At 34.5% G+C, this 20,418-nt stretch overlaps 1 protein-coding gene across 2 annotated transcripts; it reads left to right on the forward strand.

Moving 5' to 3' along the window:
- The first annotated feature begins 6,549 nt into the window (after window positions 1-6,549).
- On the forward strand, window positions 6,550-19,674 carry LOC113226251 (amino acid transporter AVT1B-like). Of its 2 annotated transcripts, none has more exons than XM_026458816.1 (9): window positions 6,550-6,616; window positions 6,931-7,015; window positions 8,349-8,487; window positions 12,992-13,160; window positions 13,836-14,024; window positions 14,535-14,776; window positions 16,482-16,688; window positions 16,999-17,188; window positions 17,992-19,673. In XM_026458816.1, the coding sequence occupies exons 2-9, from the start codon at window positions 6,938-6,940 to the stop codon at window positions 18,125-18,127; spliced, it is 1,350 nt and encodes a 449-aa protein (XP_026314601.1). In that variant the 5' UTR covers window positions 6,550-6,616; window positions 6,931-6,937; the 3' UTR covers window positions 18,128-19,673. The 2 variants fall into 2 exon arrangements, with proteins under 2 accessions (XP_026314601.1, XP_026314607.1); XM_026458822.1 differs by lacking the exon at window positions 6,550-6,616 and adding an exon at window positions 6,660-6,678 and having other exon boundaries at window positions 17,992-19,674.
- The last annotated feature ends 744 nt before the right edge of the window (window positions 19,675-20,418 follow it).

Here is a 20,418-nt window from a genome sequence, read left to right on the forward strand (position 1 = left end):
AGATATACTTAAACAGACACTAAATCAATCATAAAAAAAAAATCAAATTAAATTAAAATTACAATAATTAATTCGTCAACGATCAAAACTAATTTCTTGACGTTTACCGACCTTCAGGTTGCACCTTTACGATGAAAGTGTCCCAATACAAAATTTCAACTTTTTGGGAATAAAAAAGAAAATAAGATTTCAAGTTTTTTCATATTTTCATATTATTTTATTTATTACCTACTCTTGAAGTACTAAAGGTGATGGCCTTATTAGTCTTTGAAAATAATGAGGAAAAATGGAACTTTACAACTGAAAATTGTTTCTGATCATTTTAATGTTCAACAATTTAAAAACATAATTTACAAAAACTAGTCGCCAATAGGTCTTTTTTTTAACGATTTTTTGTTATCATTTAACGTATTAAGAATTAAGTCTTTTTAATGTTCATCAGCTAAGCAAGATGTCATAACCCTTGATATTGTTTTGTGGTCCCTGTTTCACAATTAAAAAAGAAGAAAGTCCACGAAACAAAAAAGTAAGTCCCTTTAAAAAGTAAGTTACTAAAAAATTTTTTTTTTTTAAATATTAAGCGACGGGTCGAACAAGTCGTGTACCCGGTGGAAAGCGTCACGCCTGTCCATAACAGTAGCACTGCCGCTCGAAGGCTACTGCTACGGCGTCCATCTCTCTGAGACATAGTTGACAAGTCCCATGTGCCTGTAATTTCACCAGCACCCTTACCCTTCAAAACTGTAACACGGTAATGTGGCAGTACTACCCTGGACGAACTCACAAGGAGCTCTACTGCTACTAGTGATTTTTGAATATGATTTTCGGAACGAAAATGGCTCAAATGCTAATCCGTCAGTGGCAGCGTGTTGTCTTTGCAAATGCAGATTCAACAATAAATGCGGCGTTAATATTTCGACGCGGGAGTAGAATTTTTAAACTGAAAGAACAAAATGAAAGGGACCTTTATGAATCAGTGCTATTCGAGCTTTAATTGCACAATTTCATCTTCACCACAGTGTGACTAATGTAACAAAATATTTTTTTAAGATGGTTTTACGGTATAAACTCATTTTTTAATTTTTTGATTTGGGTCGCTTTCATTGTAAGGGTGCGAAGTATTAGTCGGATAATTGCGTCATATTGCGTCATGCGTTAGAAGAAACATACCGACGCCGCCATGCGTTAGAACAGTATCGACGGATAGAAAGAGACAAATTTCATTCATTAAAATACAATAGATGAATGCGTATGGTAAAAAGAAACAGAGATAACTTTAAATATGTGTTTTTTAGAGGACATTAGTTTTATTAATGGATATTAAATGGAAATTTGTGTATTTTGTATGTTTGAAGATATGAAGTTAACGAAACCATATTACGTTATTATGTACTAAGTTTTAAATAATAGTTTTATTATGAACTAGTGTATTTTGGCAAAGTAATCGATAATATTTATTTTTCATTAAATGTTCACACGCATATTACATGAATAAAATAATAATAAATTTAGTAAATTATAACATAGTAATAAGAATATGGCATTAAGTACTTTATCATTTACAATAACATGCCTGAATTTCACAATTTTTTCAAGTTACGTAATTTGGTTGTATTATGATACTCAATAGAGATGTGATGTGACTATTTATTTTCGTTAAATGACATCAGCTGATCGAAACTGTTCATGGCGAAATTTCCATAAATAACGTAGTTTGTACTAAAACAACTTTGCTAAATAGTTTCATACCATTAACTGAATCCGACCTTCAAATATGACTACACCTTGCTGTTACACCCTGTATATTGTTTTAAGAGGTTGTGGTAGGCCCCAGAGCCTCTTTACTCGAAAAGATCCGATACACGTAGCTGCATATGTCCTTCGTCCTTGGAAATGCATAGAGGTCGTCAGATTTATATCATAAAATTTTCTCTTTTTTAATATACTCTCAAGTTACTTTTTTTTCCTGCACAAATTCACCTTTTGTATCATTTGAGCATTTATAAATGCAAAATAAATAATTCAGAATCTCACATGACGTTGCTGGATATTCCCATAAGAAGTAAAATATTCCCAAATGGAATACTGATCTACTTTAATTAAACGTTTGCTAGTCAATTATGACTTTTCGATACAACACTAAAAAAATCCGCCATTTGTTCAGTTCAATTTTTGTTTAGACACGTAAAAGAACCTATTTCACCATTCACATTTTACATTCACGTTATTGGTCCGTTATTGTGTATAGGATCCGAAGTCCGAAAAGAAAGCGTTTGTGGCTAACGAACTGCGGACAGCTCACGGATCGTTTTGAATTCGTATGCAGCTGCGGGGTATATATTTTTGGACGTCAGGTCCCATGGTCACGGTTGACTGTAAAGGGACCGAAACGTCGGTTTGTTTGAAAGAACAAATATACGCGATTTAAATCCGAAAAAATAGTTTCATTTCCTATAACAATCGCGAAAACCTAAGAACCCGATAAACAAGAAAAATTTAAAGAAAAATATATGACACCAATTTTTTTATACAGCATAATTACATTACGTCAACAAAGTACGACGTAGATAAATGAAACAAATGTAAAATTTATTACTTCTTATAGTAGTAAATACGATATGCCTGCAAAATGGCATTTTCGTCGATATAAAACCCGAGAAAAATATGAAATGAAAAATTTATAAGCGGCTTACTTACTGAACAACGAGTGGCCCGGTCGAATATTCTTTTCTTGATTTTCATTGATTGACGACTATCCACAACAGACACGCGTGAAGTAAATGTCTTATTACAAGATAATTTGTGGGTGTAATAAGACAATATTTTACTGTACATTTAACTTTCTCGAGTATCTTTTATTTCACGGTGTCTAAATACTCTTATACTCTTACACATTATATTAATAATTATCAACTCTCTGTACATTTGAATATATTCGTTTCCTAGTTCAAAGTGAAGAGGTTCTCAAACTGTTTGTCTGGGCCACGCCCACGTGTCAAATTTTTCTGTTTTACGTAGGGACCTGCCTTTCTAAGAGCGTTATCAGTATCGAATCCGAGAAATGACGGTCCGAAATGTCACAAGGATCATTTTATTTCTAGGTGCACAAGGATTTTCGTGTTTTCTCGGATTCGAATCGGACTTCTAGTGCACAAGCGACGTCTGAAGTGGGTCCGGGTTTTCTAGATTTGTATAGTCTCGGATTCCGAACGAAAATGAATCGGATGCTGTACGCGCTTAGAAGGATTTCTTTCATAAACTCGTCAACTTTAAACGTGTTTTGACAGTTTACAAAGCTGACTCTCATGAATGTCTTACGCACCGCCTATTTTCGCCACGGACCCCTCGTGATCCCTAAGGTTCGATGTAGAACACTTTGGGAATCATAGATATACACTAAAATATTGTTGACATCATTTTCGTAAATTAAATATTAGGGGTTAAAGTATGAAATTGCCGTTTTATTGCAATAGGTTCTTTGAATTTTCATAGAATCTTCATGGTTTGAGGTTTTCGAATGAAACTTTTTTCAAATGGTTTCTGTGATTTTTTTTTTTTTTAATTTGAAACATTTGAATATCGACTTTCAATTGTTTTTGTTATTCAATTTAGACAAGAAAGATGGATACTGCGAAAATTCGAGTGATTTTTGAATACGAGTTCCGACGCGGAACTAACGCGGCAGAAACAGCCCGCAATATCAATGCTGCGTTTGGAGAGGGGTCTACTAATGAACGCACCGTGCGATTTTGGTTTAAACGCTTTCGTGATGGAAATTTCGACTTAAAGAACGAGTCACGAGGAAGACCGCCCACACAGGTGAATAACGATGAATTAAGAGAGATAGTGGAAGCCGATCCTAGTCAAACTACCCAGGAATTAGCGGCATGGTTTAACGTTACCTTACCCACAATATTGACTCACTTGCGTCAAATCAATAAAATAAAAAAATACGAAAAATGGGTGCCTCATGATTTGACTGATCTGCAGAAAGAAACGCGTGTTGAAACTTGTGTTGCCTTGTTGAACCGGTACAGAAATGAAGGAATATTGGATCGATTTTGTAACATGTGATGAAAAGTGGATTCTTTATGATAACCGGAAAAGAAAAATGCAATGGCTGACCCCAGGTCAAATGCCACAACAGTGTCCTAAAGCAAAACTTACCAATAAAAAGGTAATGGTAACTGTTTGGTGGTCTCAGCATGGTGTTATTCACTATAGTTTTCTCCGATCTGGTCAAGCAATAACGGCAGATGTCTATTGTGCCGAACTCCGAACCATGTTGACAAAACTAGCAGTAAAACAGCCCCGACTCATGAATCGATCTTCACCATTATTGCTCCACGACAACGCGAGACCTCACACAGCACGAGAAACCATTTTGACCCTTCAGGAACTGCAGTTAGAAACCATTCGTCATCCTCCGTATTCACCAGACCTTGCTCCAACGGACTACCATTTTTTTCGTGATTTGGACAATTATCTACGTGACAAGAAGTTTTCTTCCCAGGAGGCAGTACAAAATGCTTTCACACAGTTTGTGCAGTCTAGATCGTCGGAGTTCTATCGCAAAGGCATTAATAACCTTCCCATTAGATGGCAGCAATGTATAGATAATAATGGCAACTATTTTGATTAAATAAATTTGTTAAAAATTTAAAAAATAAACAATTTAGATTTTCAGTACAAATCGGCAATTTCATACTTTAACCCCTATTATAGACACCAGTCGCAATGTGCATTTAAGTTTAAGTATTTTAAATCGGGAAAATAAAAAGTTATGGCGTGGTAAGAAACCTGCATGTATTTTGTGTATTCTGTTTTTTGCAAAAGCATATAAAAAACTTTTTTTAATGATACCAAGTGACCCGACGAACAAGTCGTGAGCCTGGTGGAAAGCCTGTCCATAACAGTTGTAGTGCCACTTAGGGTCGTATTCTAGAACACTACTCAATGCTCAAGTCAAGACTTGAGTATGATTCAAAGCACTAGCAATCATACTCAAGTCCTTGCCATTAGGGTCATATTTCCAGTGCTTGAAATCATACTCAAGCCTGCTCAAATCCTAACTTGAGCATTGAGTACAGTTCTGGAATACGACTCTTAGAGCTTTAAATAATAAAGGTTTGAGGGGCACTGCCACTGCGCCCATCACCTTGAGACATAAGTTGACAAGTCCCATTTGCCTGTAATTTCTCCAGCACCCTTTTCCTTACAAACAGGAACGCAGTAATGCTCACATTACTGCTTAGCGGCAGAAATAGGTAAGGTGGCAGTACTCCCTAGACGAACTCTCACAAGAAGTTCTGCTGCTATTATAATTAATTAATTAAATCTCGCATCATAGAAATAAATAGGTTTCGCCTAATTCCAAATGAAATAAGTTTGAACCCTTAAAATATTGAACAGTCTTCCAAAACTTTGTATATAAACATTTATCTCTACATTATTTAATTAAATTGTAATTTTGAGATATATTACATTTATTTATTGCAATTTAAATTTTCCTGGTTATTCATTTCAGATTCTTTTTTATTTCCTAAATTCAATTCTCGGTTTTCTAAAAAAAATCCGCCATTAACATAAAAAAAATCCTTGGTAGCTCAAACCTTTACCTTTAGAAAACCTTTAGGAAACCTTTTTTTTAGGAAACCTTTAGAAATTAACTAACAACTAAAAGCTCGCGTAATTAGTGGACGCTATAACACGTTACAATAATTTTCGATAAATAGAAATCGTTTTAAACATCGATACTTCGGGAGACTTGAGCCTTTTTAGGGCGAGAGTGAATATGCATTATTTAGGTGTACATGCCATAGATATGTCACTTTCCATTAGGTGAGGTGGAGGTCAAATGCTCACTTTTTTTGTAAAAAAGAGACGAGGAGCATAAATACCAAAATACAAATTTTATAAGACGAGTATAAATCAACTAATTTGTAAACGTTTTATTTATATTTTTAATTTTTTTATAAATATTTATGTACATAAATAAGTATTTTTTTATAAAATTGACAATTATTGCCCTTCCCCGAAATATCGATAAACAGAGGAGAGGAAGGTGGAGGAGTTATAATTATAAGATTAGAATAATAAAATAATGTTTCATTCATGTATAATGTTTTATTATTTGTTGTTTTTATTATAATTTTTTTTAAACGTATGAGGCATATTTATTTTTATCTATTTAAAATTGCGATACCCTGAACACGTTCAAGTGTTAGGCCTATATATACTAATTTGTTACAACTTGTGTACACAAAAGAGCTATATATTATTTTGTCTTCGATTTTGACTCCTTCACGCACAAAATCGCATGCATTACTTTGTTTCATAACCTGAACCAACTATTGTGTAGAAAGTAAAAATGTGCAGTGTATTATAATTAAAAATACGTCTGTTAGTTGATACGATAATGCCCATTCAAGCGTTGATAGAGAACCACATCATACTGTAGAAAACTAAGTCAACATAGCTATGCGGAATGAAGTCGAAACCAGCTGAGGCGATGTAGTAAGTGCCAGTTTTGTGAGGAACCTCGTAGTGAATAGGTGTGCGTTTCGGACTCTGGTCGCCGTCCCTGAAGTACTCACGTATCTCCCTACGCAAGTTTGTAAGAAGCCATATTGTACCGGCTCAATTTACTACATTGACCAACAGGAAATTGAAACTGTTGTCAGTTAATCCCAATTTACCGACCTTTCTAGGGCTTGCACATATTTTCTAACAAGTCAAAGCACACTTAACGAAATGTTTTTCATCTAATAAAATATTTTTTTAAAACCTGTTTCTGTACCAGTTTATAGCCCATTAGACTGACAAAACAACAAAGTTTCTGTGGCGGCTAATAATTAATACAAATATATTTAAATTAGAGTCGTATGCTTTTGGAAATACGGAGCATTTATATACGATTTTTTTCTTTAGAATCGAGATGTCTAAGAACAGTCTAGAAGATAAAGGATCTACTAGTGCTCAAGCGACGGAAAATACGCCTCTGATAAGCAAAAATGTAAGTTTTCTTATTTATATATTCGTTTACAAATTTTGCCACTTTTAAGCACAAATAAACGCTCCATGGTCTGATTCAATTATTTTATAATTAAACTACAAGTACGCACAATAAATAAGTGCGTTGTACTTAGAATATATGTACACAAATAGTGCAAAATATGTAAAGAAATAAGAATCATACAAATACATGTAACATTTCAATTCGGTAATGAATATATAACATATTAAAGATATTAAATTACACAAACCAACGCAATACTTGCCACAAAAAACAGCTCAAGGCATTGAAGTGCGTTTAGTTATTTTTTGCACGTATACTTAGCTGTAGATTCGACATAAATGTAATCATAGTTTATAATGCTAAGGAATAGAATTATTTATGGGGTTTTATATTTCTCGAACGATACATACCTACATCAATAAGGTTAACTTCTACGACATCTTGACTGTCCATTAGATGTGATTATAGACAAACCCGAGCCTAGCTTAAGCAGAAAGGTTTACCTTCGGTTATATATTAGTATGAGTATGAAACAGGTTTCCTTGGCAAGTCGAAAATATGTAGTCGGAAATTTTTTAACTCGTAGAATTACATTTTAAATTTTTCAATCATCGACGTATCGTGTTAAGAACTCCTTAAAAGTCTAAAAAAAGCTTTGTTTTCATAAGTTCCTGATGAAGCTGATCGATGTGAACTTAAGATCGGGTTTATACAATGCACAAAAAATTCAAACAAAATACATGTAATTTAGAGTAATGTAATTTAATTTAGAGTTGAATTTCTTTAATGTATAAAATAAGAGTTCTCAATTCCGTAATGTTTTGTAATTATTCAAAACGAAAACATACAACCTCAACAATATGTGAAAATAAAAATACGAAGCAAAGCATTAGTTGCTTACATTTGTAATGTCGGCCCTATGGAATTGAGAATCAAAATGGCGCTGTGAGCACCCATGTATGATTAACCTGACTATGGCGAACGTAATGAGGCTACATTGTTTATTATCTACGCTATTCGTCTCTATATTCTTTTGAATTTACCGGACGCTGAACTGATTACGATTCTAAATACAATACTATGCCCATGTAACTTTAACGCATCGCGACACATGTTAGTCGAAGCTCTTATCTTTTTTAATAGTTCTACACTTCTTTTGTGTGACAGTGAGTTCGTTGTAAAAGTAATGATATATCATTTTATCATTAACGGTATATGCGGCTCTATAAATATACTTAATAGATTACTGAAAAAACAGGAACAGTGCTTTGTCGTCTAAATATCTTTGAAAAAAGTTTTTAAGTATTATATAAGTAGCAATAATGTGCAGGAGCATGCAAATGGAGGCGACGTACCAGGGAAGGGTGACGAGAATGGAAGTCTATCAGCCAAGCAGACAGCTCTTCTCATAGCAGGAGAGATGGCCGGGAGTGGAGTACTGGCACTGCCCCGAGCTATGGTTAGAACTGGTAAGTATTGTGATCGATTTTTCTTATAACAACAATAGTCCACCTATCTCGAAACTATATAACTCCAGATTCAGTATATACTATTTGTTCCGGGTGCTAGTGGTGCAGCCCCGCTTCAGTAGCGCATCAGTGATGTTCGCAGAAGCAATAGTGGATTGCTTTTACAGAGCTCGCGGTAGCGAAGCACGTTTTGGGTGCGCCGGGTGTGGGCTGGCTCCAACTCTATGCTGCGCTCTATAGGGGATAGCCTCGACTGTCCTTACATGAGGCACTGTTGTGAATTGCATGTTTCCAGCAGTTTCTTTTGTGTACAATTTTGTACCTTACTAATGTTAGTATTAAGTTGTTTTATAACAAATTGTAAGAGTCAATGTTACTTTCTGAACTTATAAACTTTTTTCTGAACTTATAAATTTAATTGCACTCAATTAATTACGAAATTGCTTCCTAGGGGAGACTCATGTTTTTTTTTAATTGTATTCGTCGTATTATTTTACTCATTGGTTATTGAAGTCAGCCGTAATCACAGAATTGACGACATTCAAAATCAACAGCCACCGTACTATATGTGTAGCCAGCGTAGCTCTTATGATGAGTCTAATACATTTAGAAAATTTATTTGTCGCTCTGTCACAAAGCAAGTTATTGCAATGTGATTATAGGATTCGACCATCTCGACTTTTATATACATTTTTGACAATCTCGTGCTATGTTCTTAAAAGACGTTCTTGAAAGTTACTCTGAAATGTTCTTATTTTTGTCGTGACTCATATGGCACTCTTGAGGTAATAAGGCCACATCTGAAAAATGCCATCTTTTAAAGACTTTAAGATTCGATGACCGAAATTAGTCGATGACTTTTACATCACATGCGTATATAATTCGTTTTATGTAGTTCGTATTATTTTTATGTGATAAAAGCGCTTTTGACACGCGTCTTTGTCCTTATCCAAGGATATATGTCGTAAAAGAAACAGCATCGTGAATGACATGCGTGACATATTGCAATGCGTTAAATGAAGCAATGCGAATCTTAAATGTTCTTAAATTAAATAAATCAAATAGGTATGCTGCCACTTAATTTATTTGAATGTAAAGGCACTTGCGTTTGTTAGGGCTAGCGTTTAACTTACAATGCAACTACGTAAATGTTAACTGAAACTCGTAACAAACAGATTGCTATCTTGTATGTCACTATTTACATGATAACATGACTGTCTTAGAATTTCAATACAAAAAAAAGGCATACATACCTCTTCAATAAGGAATTGAAAATTTACAGCAAGTTGTATTATGAATGTAAGAAGGTTATACCTAATGGCTCGCGAGGAAAACATGATAAGAAGTTGAGGCACTGCTAGACCTACCCACACACACACACAATAACAAAATAGTAAGGGTGTATAATATTGTAAGGAAGTAGTCATATTTTTTGTTTAATTAGGTTGGCTATGTACACATGTAGGTATATTATAAAACGTGTAGCTAAGAAAGAGCGTCCCCTTTCGTCACAGGCTATGCTTAAAAGTAGGCTCCAGCCACTATTATTTAAGAAAACATGTTTTGAGACAAATAAAGATTATTTATTATTATTATCATTATTACAATTCTATTCCTTTATTTGAGTATCCACAGTCCAGTTGCAACAAATGAGATAAATGTAAACATTTTGTTAAAGCTCATAACTCCGCACTAGCAAAACCCTGTATCGCGGGTGCCATGGACACACACATTGACAACCACTCATTACACCTAAGCTCACGAGAGGAATAAATGTAGGCCCTACAAATATTTCTTCCGGTACCCTTTGATACCGGAACGCAGTAATGCTCAAATAACTGCTTGGCGGCAGAAATAGGTAAGGTGGCAGAAGTTCCCTGGACGAACTGTTGCACAAGGAGCTCTACTGCTACTAAAATGGTAACCGTCCGGCCACGTAGGCAGTTAGTTAATGAGCATAGTATAGCATGAACTATGTATAAGAGTCAATACACTTTTCACAAATTGACTAATATTTTATAATTAATAAAAATACATAGATGGTGCTACGGCTAAAAAGTCGTTGAAATCCAAATACAAAAGATCCGACAAACAAATACATGGAAAAATTAGTGGTGTCCCGTGGCTTAGGTGGCATAGCATCTGGCACGGTATGCTAGAAGACGTCGGTTCGAATCCGGCTGGCATGAAGGAATTTTTTGTAAGTGTTCGATCTTTGCATTAATAATTATAACATAACTAGTGGAGTAATTTCACAAAAAATAATTGAATATCATGGTGGTGAAACTTTCTGACATTCAATAAAACACTTAATAAAAATAGCTCAACTTTGTCCGTGTTTAAATCTAACTGCTAAAATTATAATTTTTCCCATTGTCTTCATAGGTTTTTAGAAAAAAAAAAACGTAAATTTCGGTGTACCTAACTGGTAACGCAGAGGGCAAAACTTTAAATAGACTTCATAATCCTGATACATGGTGAACGTCATTAAGGAAAAAAAATAAGACTAATAATATCAAAAATTATAAATTATACCTGAAAAAGCCAATGAATTAATTAATTAGGCGTGCCCATTAATATAAAAACGCTTAGTTGCCCCTTCTATATACGATTTAGAATGTGCGCGAATTATGCCATTAGAAACGACAAAAACATCATAGCTGTGAGTAAATTTTCTTCCAGATGAAAGACATTTCCTTTCACAGTTAAGTTATTTTATAATCAGAATATGCATGATTTATTTTAAAATCAATTAATATGATTTTGTACTAATTTCGAAAAAAAACAAATATGCAAACGAGTGCATGTTGCCAAATTCCATAATACATTGGGGCTTTTACTTGGTGCGACACTTGGTGGCGGTAATATAAACTTGGTTATTCAGAATTGTGTCGAAAATACTCAATGGAAAATTACAATAATTCTTACATGTAAAAATATAGCACCGATAATTAAAATTTCATTAGTTGACCAATAAGTAAGCTCCTATATCTATTAAACTGGTTCTAATAAACGTATTACTTAAAGACGGGCTACATGCACGTAATTTTTGTACCTAGAGATAATCATGTGTTTGTAGAAAAAAGATACATGTTTAATATGTCTTATGACGATGTAACCTCCCTCCATCGTCATTCCACCTGTTTATTACCTTTTCTCTGATTCCTGGCCACTTGTTTTCAAATTTTGAATCGTTGCTTAATTCTTTTGCCTCGCCATTCTCACTTATACACTTTGCTGTTCACTTCGATTGCGACGAAATGAAACAGCAATATTACAAATAAACGATTATTTAATTAAAATTGAATGTAAAATTACAACAATCAGACATATTTAATGTGATAGTTTTTTATTTTATGCAATAGAGCATAAAGTCCTTTTTTATGCATTAGAGCATAAATCCTATTTTATGCAGCCTGCACTCGGCATAAATACTAATTTTAAGAGCATGAGAAGTGAAAACCAATTTTTTTTGGGTATTCGTCGATTTTTGACGTATGTATTTTAGCATTTATTTAAGCACAAGCAAACGACCGATTTTTTATGTTATAACAGTAATGTTCGATTTGAAACTTTAAGAGTGTCCCCGTACCCGTGGAAAATTCCTTAATCGTACCGGTACGACTTAGGCGTTTATGAAAATTATTTCTTAGTTTTTCTCAGCTAAATAATATATGTGTGATATTTGTGTTCTACAAAACTAATTTTGTAATGCCTTTATTATATAATATGATTTTATTTCATTACCGAAGCATGTATGATTTTATTACATTAGAATTTGTAAGTTAATTTCGGGAGAATTTTAATTTTATTTAATTAAAATTTATAATTTTATTTCAGAAAAACTTACTTATAATTATTAAGTCATTACAATTTATACTTTTATTTTATTACAATTTATAATTTTATTTCATCACAATTTATAATATATTTCCTAAGGATGAACTCACGACGCTTCGACTCTGCGCCAGTGTGAGTTGATCCTAAGAGTTTAAAAATTTTGTTTTCTGTGTTCTCTGACTCCCTTCAAAAATATTAAGAAATGTTTGATTTTAATCACCTTAGTACCTGTTTCTAGATGCTAATTGTTATTATGATCTCTTTTTATTAGTGCTGTACTATACAGTTTATGACGTCCTGACTGAAATGTTATTCTAAGTACGACTTAGGTTATAAGCGCTTTTTTGAAAAACTTGTCAATACCTAATTCATTAAACATTTTTCGTATTTTCATTAAAACACATTGATAGTAAATAAAGATCCCGTAGACGCTAAAGATTTTGTTTAATTTAAATAACCTTAAATATTACAGCGGTTTTTCTTAGGCGGTACGACGACGAAAGGTTGCGTTACCTTACCCTAACCGCTCTTAGTGGTATTTTAATAGTAAGCTTATCGCTTTTAGGCATATGAGATGGTTATATCACTCAGGTTGATAACACCGAATTCTTAAGATCATCTATAGATATGTATGTAATTTAGTGTATTTGTTCGAAAATTACAGGGTGGGTAGGCGTCCCTCTACTTATATTGATGGGCGTGATTGCTGCATTCAGCGGCAAACGACTAGGAGACTGCTGGTCCATCCTTGAGGAACGCGATCCTCAAATGAGGAGTAGAAAGAGGAACCCTTATGCTATCATTGCCGATCAAGCGCTGGGAAAGACCTGGAGGTATGTGTACTAAAGGCATGTTTTATTTTGGAAGCTTTAAGTCGCACGTAAAAAGTTTGTTGATATTAGACAAGAAACTGAATTGTTACTTGCACTTAACAGCATAAAAATAGTGCCAAAAATCCTTTTTATGACATAAATTTTCTATACGACTATCATATGTACTTATTTAGGTATGTACGAGAATACAGGGTCATTTATAAAATACTTTCTAACAACCTCTCGGGATAATATTACTAACATCATAAACAACAACTTTCGTTCAATGACTTTTAAAAATTCATCAGATTTTACTTTGGTACAAAAATATTGAAATAGATCGCTCTAAACGGTGATAACTCTGTGCAATAACAATAGAAAGCGCTAGCGTAAATGCTAGCCGAATTCAACATTCAGGAGCTGGGGTGGGGTAGTCGAGAGGACGCTTGCGTGTTTGAACTTACAGACCTGAAGAGTGTCAGATAGTACAACAAATATTGAAAAGTTTACTTTTGGTAAATTTATTATGTTTTGTAGAAAGTCATGGAGCATAAACAACTTATTATGTTAGTAATATAGTCCTGTGACGTTGTTAACATTTTACAAATAACCCAATGCGGTTTTTATCTTTTAGACACTTATATAGGTATTAACACCTAAATGTACATAAATTACAACTGGACCTTATATGTTCAGCGTTGTAGCATCAATGGCGATGATAGTGACCCAGTTTGGTGCATCTGTGGTGTACCTTCTGCTCGCGGCGCAGATCATCGAACAAGTGTTTCTCACGCTCATACCCACGCTCTCAATCTGCTGGTGGTATCTCATTGTGGCTGGCGCTATGACGCCATTGCTACTGTTTGGAACTCCTAAAGATTTCTCGTAAGTATAATCATTTCTGTCTGGACGTAGACATCAAAATTAAAGTATGATTAACGGTGAGATTTATGAAACTACCTTTGAATTCAGTTAAGCAAAAATGGCGGGCTAAGCAAGTTTTTCATATTTATAAATTAAATTTCGACTTTCGCTATGCAACGTGAGTAGGCACGTACTACACCGCGATATTATGCTACGTTTGTATGGAGTTACTAGACTTGTCTTATTATGTATAGGTAGGTACTCAAACTTTGGCTAAGTTGGTTTTGCAAATACGGAGACGTTGGTTAGCTGACTATTTTTGCTTACTCAAAATCCATTCAGAGTTACTTTGTCAAACAATGTTTATTATTTCTTTTTCATTTATAATAGAGAGACTAACAACTAATACATATAATAAGCAAGCCAACTGAAGAAATATATTTTAGGCGAAATAATGTAAAACGAATTTAGTGACCAGTAAAACAATAATACTATTACAAATAATTTTAAAATGTGTTTTCTTTTTTGCAGATTTTTGGGTGTCATTGCCTTCGGATCGGTAGTAGTCGCTTGCATCTTGTATTTCATCCAAATGTTATTTGACATCAAGCCTTTCGGTGTATTTCGTTGGGGTCTTCACAATTTCCAACAGTTCTTCCTGTCGTTTGGCACGATGATGTTTGCATTCGGGGGGGCATCTACCTTTCCTACTATCCAAAACGACATGGCCGATAAGAGCAAGTTTAGTAAAGTGCTGCAATACAGCTTCACAGGTGTGTACAAGATTAAAACAAACGAATAGAGTTACAGAATAGTGAGGGTTAAATTATGCAAAATAGCTATGGCAGTGTTGATTTTTTTTCATGCAGCTAATTGTACCACTCTCCATCCGTTTAAAATAACACACACAATATTTCGTTTCGGTTTTGAAGGGCAAGGGTGCTGGTGAAATTACAGCATATAGGACTTTTGAATTTCTGTCTCAATGTAACGGGTGCAGTGGCAGTCCCATCAGATCTTTGCTATTTAAAGCTCTGTCACTGCAACTGTTATGGATAGGTGTGTCACTTGCCACCAGCACGTTGTATTCGTCCCGTCACTTAGTACTGTAAAAAACAAGATTCTGTAACTTTTTCTTTTGCTAGTTTAAAGTATAAGCCGTGGGAGCCAAATTGTCTGAGTTTCGGAATTTATGTGCGAAATTTATTTAGAAGTTTACCATGAGTTTTTCGGTAAAGAATAACAACAACGCCCGTCAACCTGAGACATAAGTTGAGAAGTCCTATGTGCCTCTAATTTCACTTACCCTTCTAAACGCAGTAGCAGCTTGATGGCAGAAATGGGTAAACTGGCAGTACTTCCCAGAACAAATTCTTTCACAAGGAGCTCTCTGCTACTAGACTGTATGGCACACCTTTGCTTTTTCTTTAATGGAAAGAGTTTAAAAAAACAACAACAACCTAATGTGGAATTTGATTGGTTTCAGTATTTACTTACTTAAGTGCACCTTTATTCCTGAGGTTGTTTTTGTCAATTACACTGTTAATAATATTTTAAGTAAGTAATCTGAACGTATATACTTTTGGTTAGTTTCACCGTTCAGACCATATTGACGCTGATTATAATAGTTAAAGAGTAGATTTTCTACTTCAATGCATTATATGTTAAAGTTCGAAGGGTTAGTTCTTATTTATTAGTTGCACGAATTGGATAACGGTGGGCTCAAACCCAAACTGAAATATATATTTATTTAATAGGTAAACTAAACAAATTGCGCTTAAAATCGTTACTTTGATTACTCATTTGTAAGACAGATTCGCCTGAGAAAGAAGAGAAGAATGAGTAAGAAACTCTAGGGGATACTCTTTGTAAACGAACATTTGTATACATTTATCATGTACAAAATCTACAAGAGCTAAGTGGGTCACTACCACGGATTTTTGTCATCCAAGTACGCAGACGCGGTAAAATAACCTTTAGAGTGGTTACATACAGCGATTTTTAGCAGCGATGCTGTAGCGATAAAGTCGCTAATCGTCTACCTTTATATACACACACAACTTTAAGCAGCGATTCAAACGCTATGCAAATGCGCTACTGTATCGATATAAATGCGCGATTATATGGATGCAGTCGCGCGTTTGCATCATGCAGCATGAAATCGTGCGTTTTACAAAAGATGCATTTGCATCACTGCTAAAAATCGCAGCTTGTAACCACTCTTAGTGTTAAGTCTTAGTATCACAATAGTTTTAAGCCTCGTAAATGACAAATTTTGAATAACATCCGGAATTTTACTATGGAAGCATATACGTAACTGCTTAAATGAATTTGTCACTTTGTGAAGACGATTGTCAAGAACACGCTGTTTATTTAAGTTTTAATTCAGTAGGTATTCTGAGATATTAGATTTCAACGTAAATACATATCACATAGCATATAATTATTTAAGTAAAGACTGTCTCATAATGTTTTCAGCTATACTAGGCCTATACCTTCCCATTGCGATCGGAGGCTACGCTGTATACGGGGAATCTGTTGCACCGAACGTTTCCGCTTCCCTCTCACCAACTCCAGTCACCCTCGCTGGTAACATCTTGATGGTGATACATCTCGTATCTGCCTTCATCATTCTTGTCAACCCCGTTTGTCAGGAGATCGAGGAACTTTACGACGTGCCTAGAGGTTAGTTCATTAATTGAAAAATACGTCGTGTTCAAGAAACTAAATAGAAATATCTATGTAATTTACAGCAATAATAAAAAAATATCAAATTAGAATAGTAAAAACAAAACAATATAGGAAAAAAAACTGCATGAAAAATAGCCTACCAAAAATTTTAACACACAATCACGATAATTGTTATTTTAAATGCAGTTGCACGAGAGACAATAATCCTCTGTGATCACTACACAAATTGCATTACGTGTATTGGAATAAAAAGTATCTAAAAATTATTTGTTGCTTTTGACAAAGTTATCAATATTGATTTCAGACTCGATCGCATGGCGTATGGGAGTACGTGGTTGCATAATGGCGGGAATTTTGTTCATCGGCGAGAGCGTCCCCCGATTCTACACTATTCTGGCTCTCATTGGAGGCTCTACTGTGGCTCTGCTCACCTTTGTACTACCCTCCTATTGCTATTTGAAGCTTATTCAGCCGAGTGAGGGAAGGGCTGCAATGTAAGTATATCAGATCCGCAACAAACACATAGAGAACAGTATTGAGGCAACAGCATTAGTTTATAGACATTTTTTCAAAATATCAAGTGAAGGGATGAACAAGTCGTCCGCTTGGTGGTAAGCTACACGTCTGTCCACGACAATTGCAGTGCCACTCAGAGCTTTAAGTTGCAAAGATCTGAGGGGCATTGCCACTACGCCCGTCACCCTTTGACATAAGTTGACAAGTCTCATGTGCACAGGGACATCGGTTTTGGAGGGTAAGGATGCTGGTGAAATTACAGAATTTCACCAGCATCCTTACCCTCCAAAACCGGAACATAGTAATGCCACAGTGATGCTGACATTACTGCTTGGCGGCAGAAATAGGTCAGGTGGCAGAAGTTCCCTGGAGGAACTGTTTCACAAGGAACTCTACTGCTACTAAAATTTGGCCCTAAGTATGACTATTCTGTTGGCCCCTACCCTAAAGGCCCCTGCCCTAGGACTCTTCAGCGCCCACTGGGAGTGGTAAAGGCCACTTTGGGAAACTGTGCTGTATACGATTCGTCGACTTTGTATTTACATATTTCGCAGCAGTTTTTAAATCATCTAGATGATAAAATAGATGATTTTTGTGATAAGTCGCCAGTCTAGAAAGTCATCGATGTGTACTTATTATATACAATCTTGTATTACGCGTTAATACCGATTATTTGGCGTTCATTCGCACAGGGGCCCCTATTTAATTTGCACCTGTAAATCTCGTTGAAGGGAACTCTGTACAAATGTGACGTATTTTATTAACACAAACTTTTTTGCAGAGAGGTACCAGGCTGGATCAAAGTTGTATGCTGGGAGGTGATCGCAGTGGGCGCAATCGGCGGAACCTTCGCTACAGTAGCGGCTATCAATGCAATATTTAGCACAGCTCAAACCACGCCTTGCTATTTGCGATAGACTGCACTTTTCATTTTTGTATTCACCATTACAGATTAGTTCAATGTACAAAAATGTGTTCAAATCCTTGCCTTTAGTAAAAAAAACAATAGCAGCACCGTAATCTATATGGTAATAGATGGATAACTTTCAGGTTAGGTTTCTCTACCTAATTTCGTTGGATTTTTTTATAATTCAAGTATTCAAGTACATTATCGTGAAATCTTAAATAATATTTCAGGTTACTACAGCCGAATATTAACTAATACTTCATGACGACAATTATTGAATAACATAAAATAATGGCAATTGCCAGCGAAATTAGGTAAAGAAACGAATCTGCAAATTACCCAGATACTCTATCTCATCGATAATATCATTAAATTTGAATAAAAACTATACAAAGACCAATATGTAGTCACGTTTTCAAGCGTAGGTTTTAACCTAATTTAAACCCGGCATTAACAAAGCGTCTCAGGTCAAAACCTGGGTGCTTGCCCATGTCTGATCCTCTGTATATACGGTTTACCGACTTAATCATGGTAGTAACGGAGTGTGAATTAGCGTGAACTTTGCAATTTGCTACTTAATAATTTTTTGTCCGATTGTATGTACACGCCTAAAATATAAATCTCGAGCTGCCAGGCGCTCGTGATCTACCGGTTGGACCACAGACATATATCTAGATATATCTCTGTGGGTTGGACACTAATGACCTAAACTTTATAAAGAGTCGTGCTCAATAATCGTACCAAAAATGAGTAGATGTGTTTTGTTTGAATACCTTTTAATTTTTTTTACTCCATTGAGTATTTATCATTTTACCAGCTATTTATGAACTTCATAGCCGTTAGGAGAAATGCAGCTGGACTTATATAATTTCATATACTCAACTCAAACAATCTTTATTCATTTGTAAGTATAATAAGAAAGTTTAAGAATTGTTAAAAATAACATTCCTACACGGTATCAGACAAATATGTATGTCATCTCAATTCTGTTCTTAATTGCATTAACCTTAATGTAATTTGGCTTGTGTCAAATGCGACTTTTTATTTTATTTATTGTAATTCTTTGTAATTTTTTTGGTTAAGTAAACAAAAAACATAACTTTGTCTTTATGATTTTTTCCACTATTATTGAGGATGCATTAAGCTTAATAGAACGTACATACCATCAAGGATATTATCAAGATTGACATTTTGAAAAGTTTTCTCCTTTCCATCCTCTAAGGTTTTCTCATTGCCAGTCGCATAGAGTTAAATTTATGTTTTATAATATAATATTTTGTCAAGCTTGGCTCTCGACTCTGTATTAAGCACCTAGAATGTTGCTATATGCTATTATTGAAGTAATTTCAAGTGACCACAGCCTTGTTCTGGCATCAGTATATGCTATAATAAACCATTGTATTTGATATCCTTTATACGATTAAGCTATAAAATATAAGAAGTTGTGTTCTAGGCGCTTGGTGCGTACCACAGAAACTTATCAACTGATATACGTAATGTAATACATATAATAAGATATTTAGGAACTAAATATTTTTTAGACATTGTAAAAGCCATGAATTGCCATACATGCATACTTTGCTACATTTTTTTTGTATACTTGCGTTATTTACTATGCAATAAAGTTATTAACTATTTACGTCTTTTTTTGTAGATTTCTGATGAAATTTAAAACATCTACGACGTGTACATATTACGCTTTACAATAAATAACAACACTTAAGGCGAGGAAGGGCTATGACTTCCAAAGGCGAATATAACTCGAGAAATGTTATGCATCAAATAAATAGCACCGTAACTCGAAAATTAATAAGTACCATAAAATAATAAATAAATATTAGAATGTAGGATCAAATAGCAGAATTCATAATTATGATTACACCTAAAGAATTTACTCATATACAAAGGACACAAAATTTATAGAAATTTTGTGACATTCTTTACGTTTCATTTCACAGGGTTATGCTGGATTGATATACCGGCTTTAAGTTTCAAACAATGGACTGCTGCAACCATGCTCTTTACAAGTCTATATAATTATATATAATTGCCAAACCTTACTTTTTTAATACAATAAAAAATTTAATCATTGTCATCTAAATTTATTGTTTTATTTTGATTTACAAAACAAAGTTGTTGTTGAAAAACCCTTTATTAATGTACTAGGTATATTTATAGTTGTAATGGCACTAGGGAAAACTTGTTTCGACGTAGTACATTCAATGGAACGAGAGCAAAAAAAAAAAATTCCACGGCACCACTAATGGGACAATAGCAAAAAAAGTCTCTGTACCATCAATG

Source organism: Hyposmocoma kahamanoa, unplaced genomic scaffold, assembly GCF_003589595.1.
Source record: "Hyposmocoma kahamanoa isolate Upper Pololo Valley unplaced genomic scaffold, ASM358959v1 100021, whole genome shotgun sequence".
NCBI classification, from domain to species: domain Eukaryota; kingdom Metazoa; phylum Arthropoda; class Insecta; order Lepidoptera; family Cosmopterigidae; genus Hyposmocoma; species Hyposmocoma kahamanoa.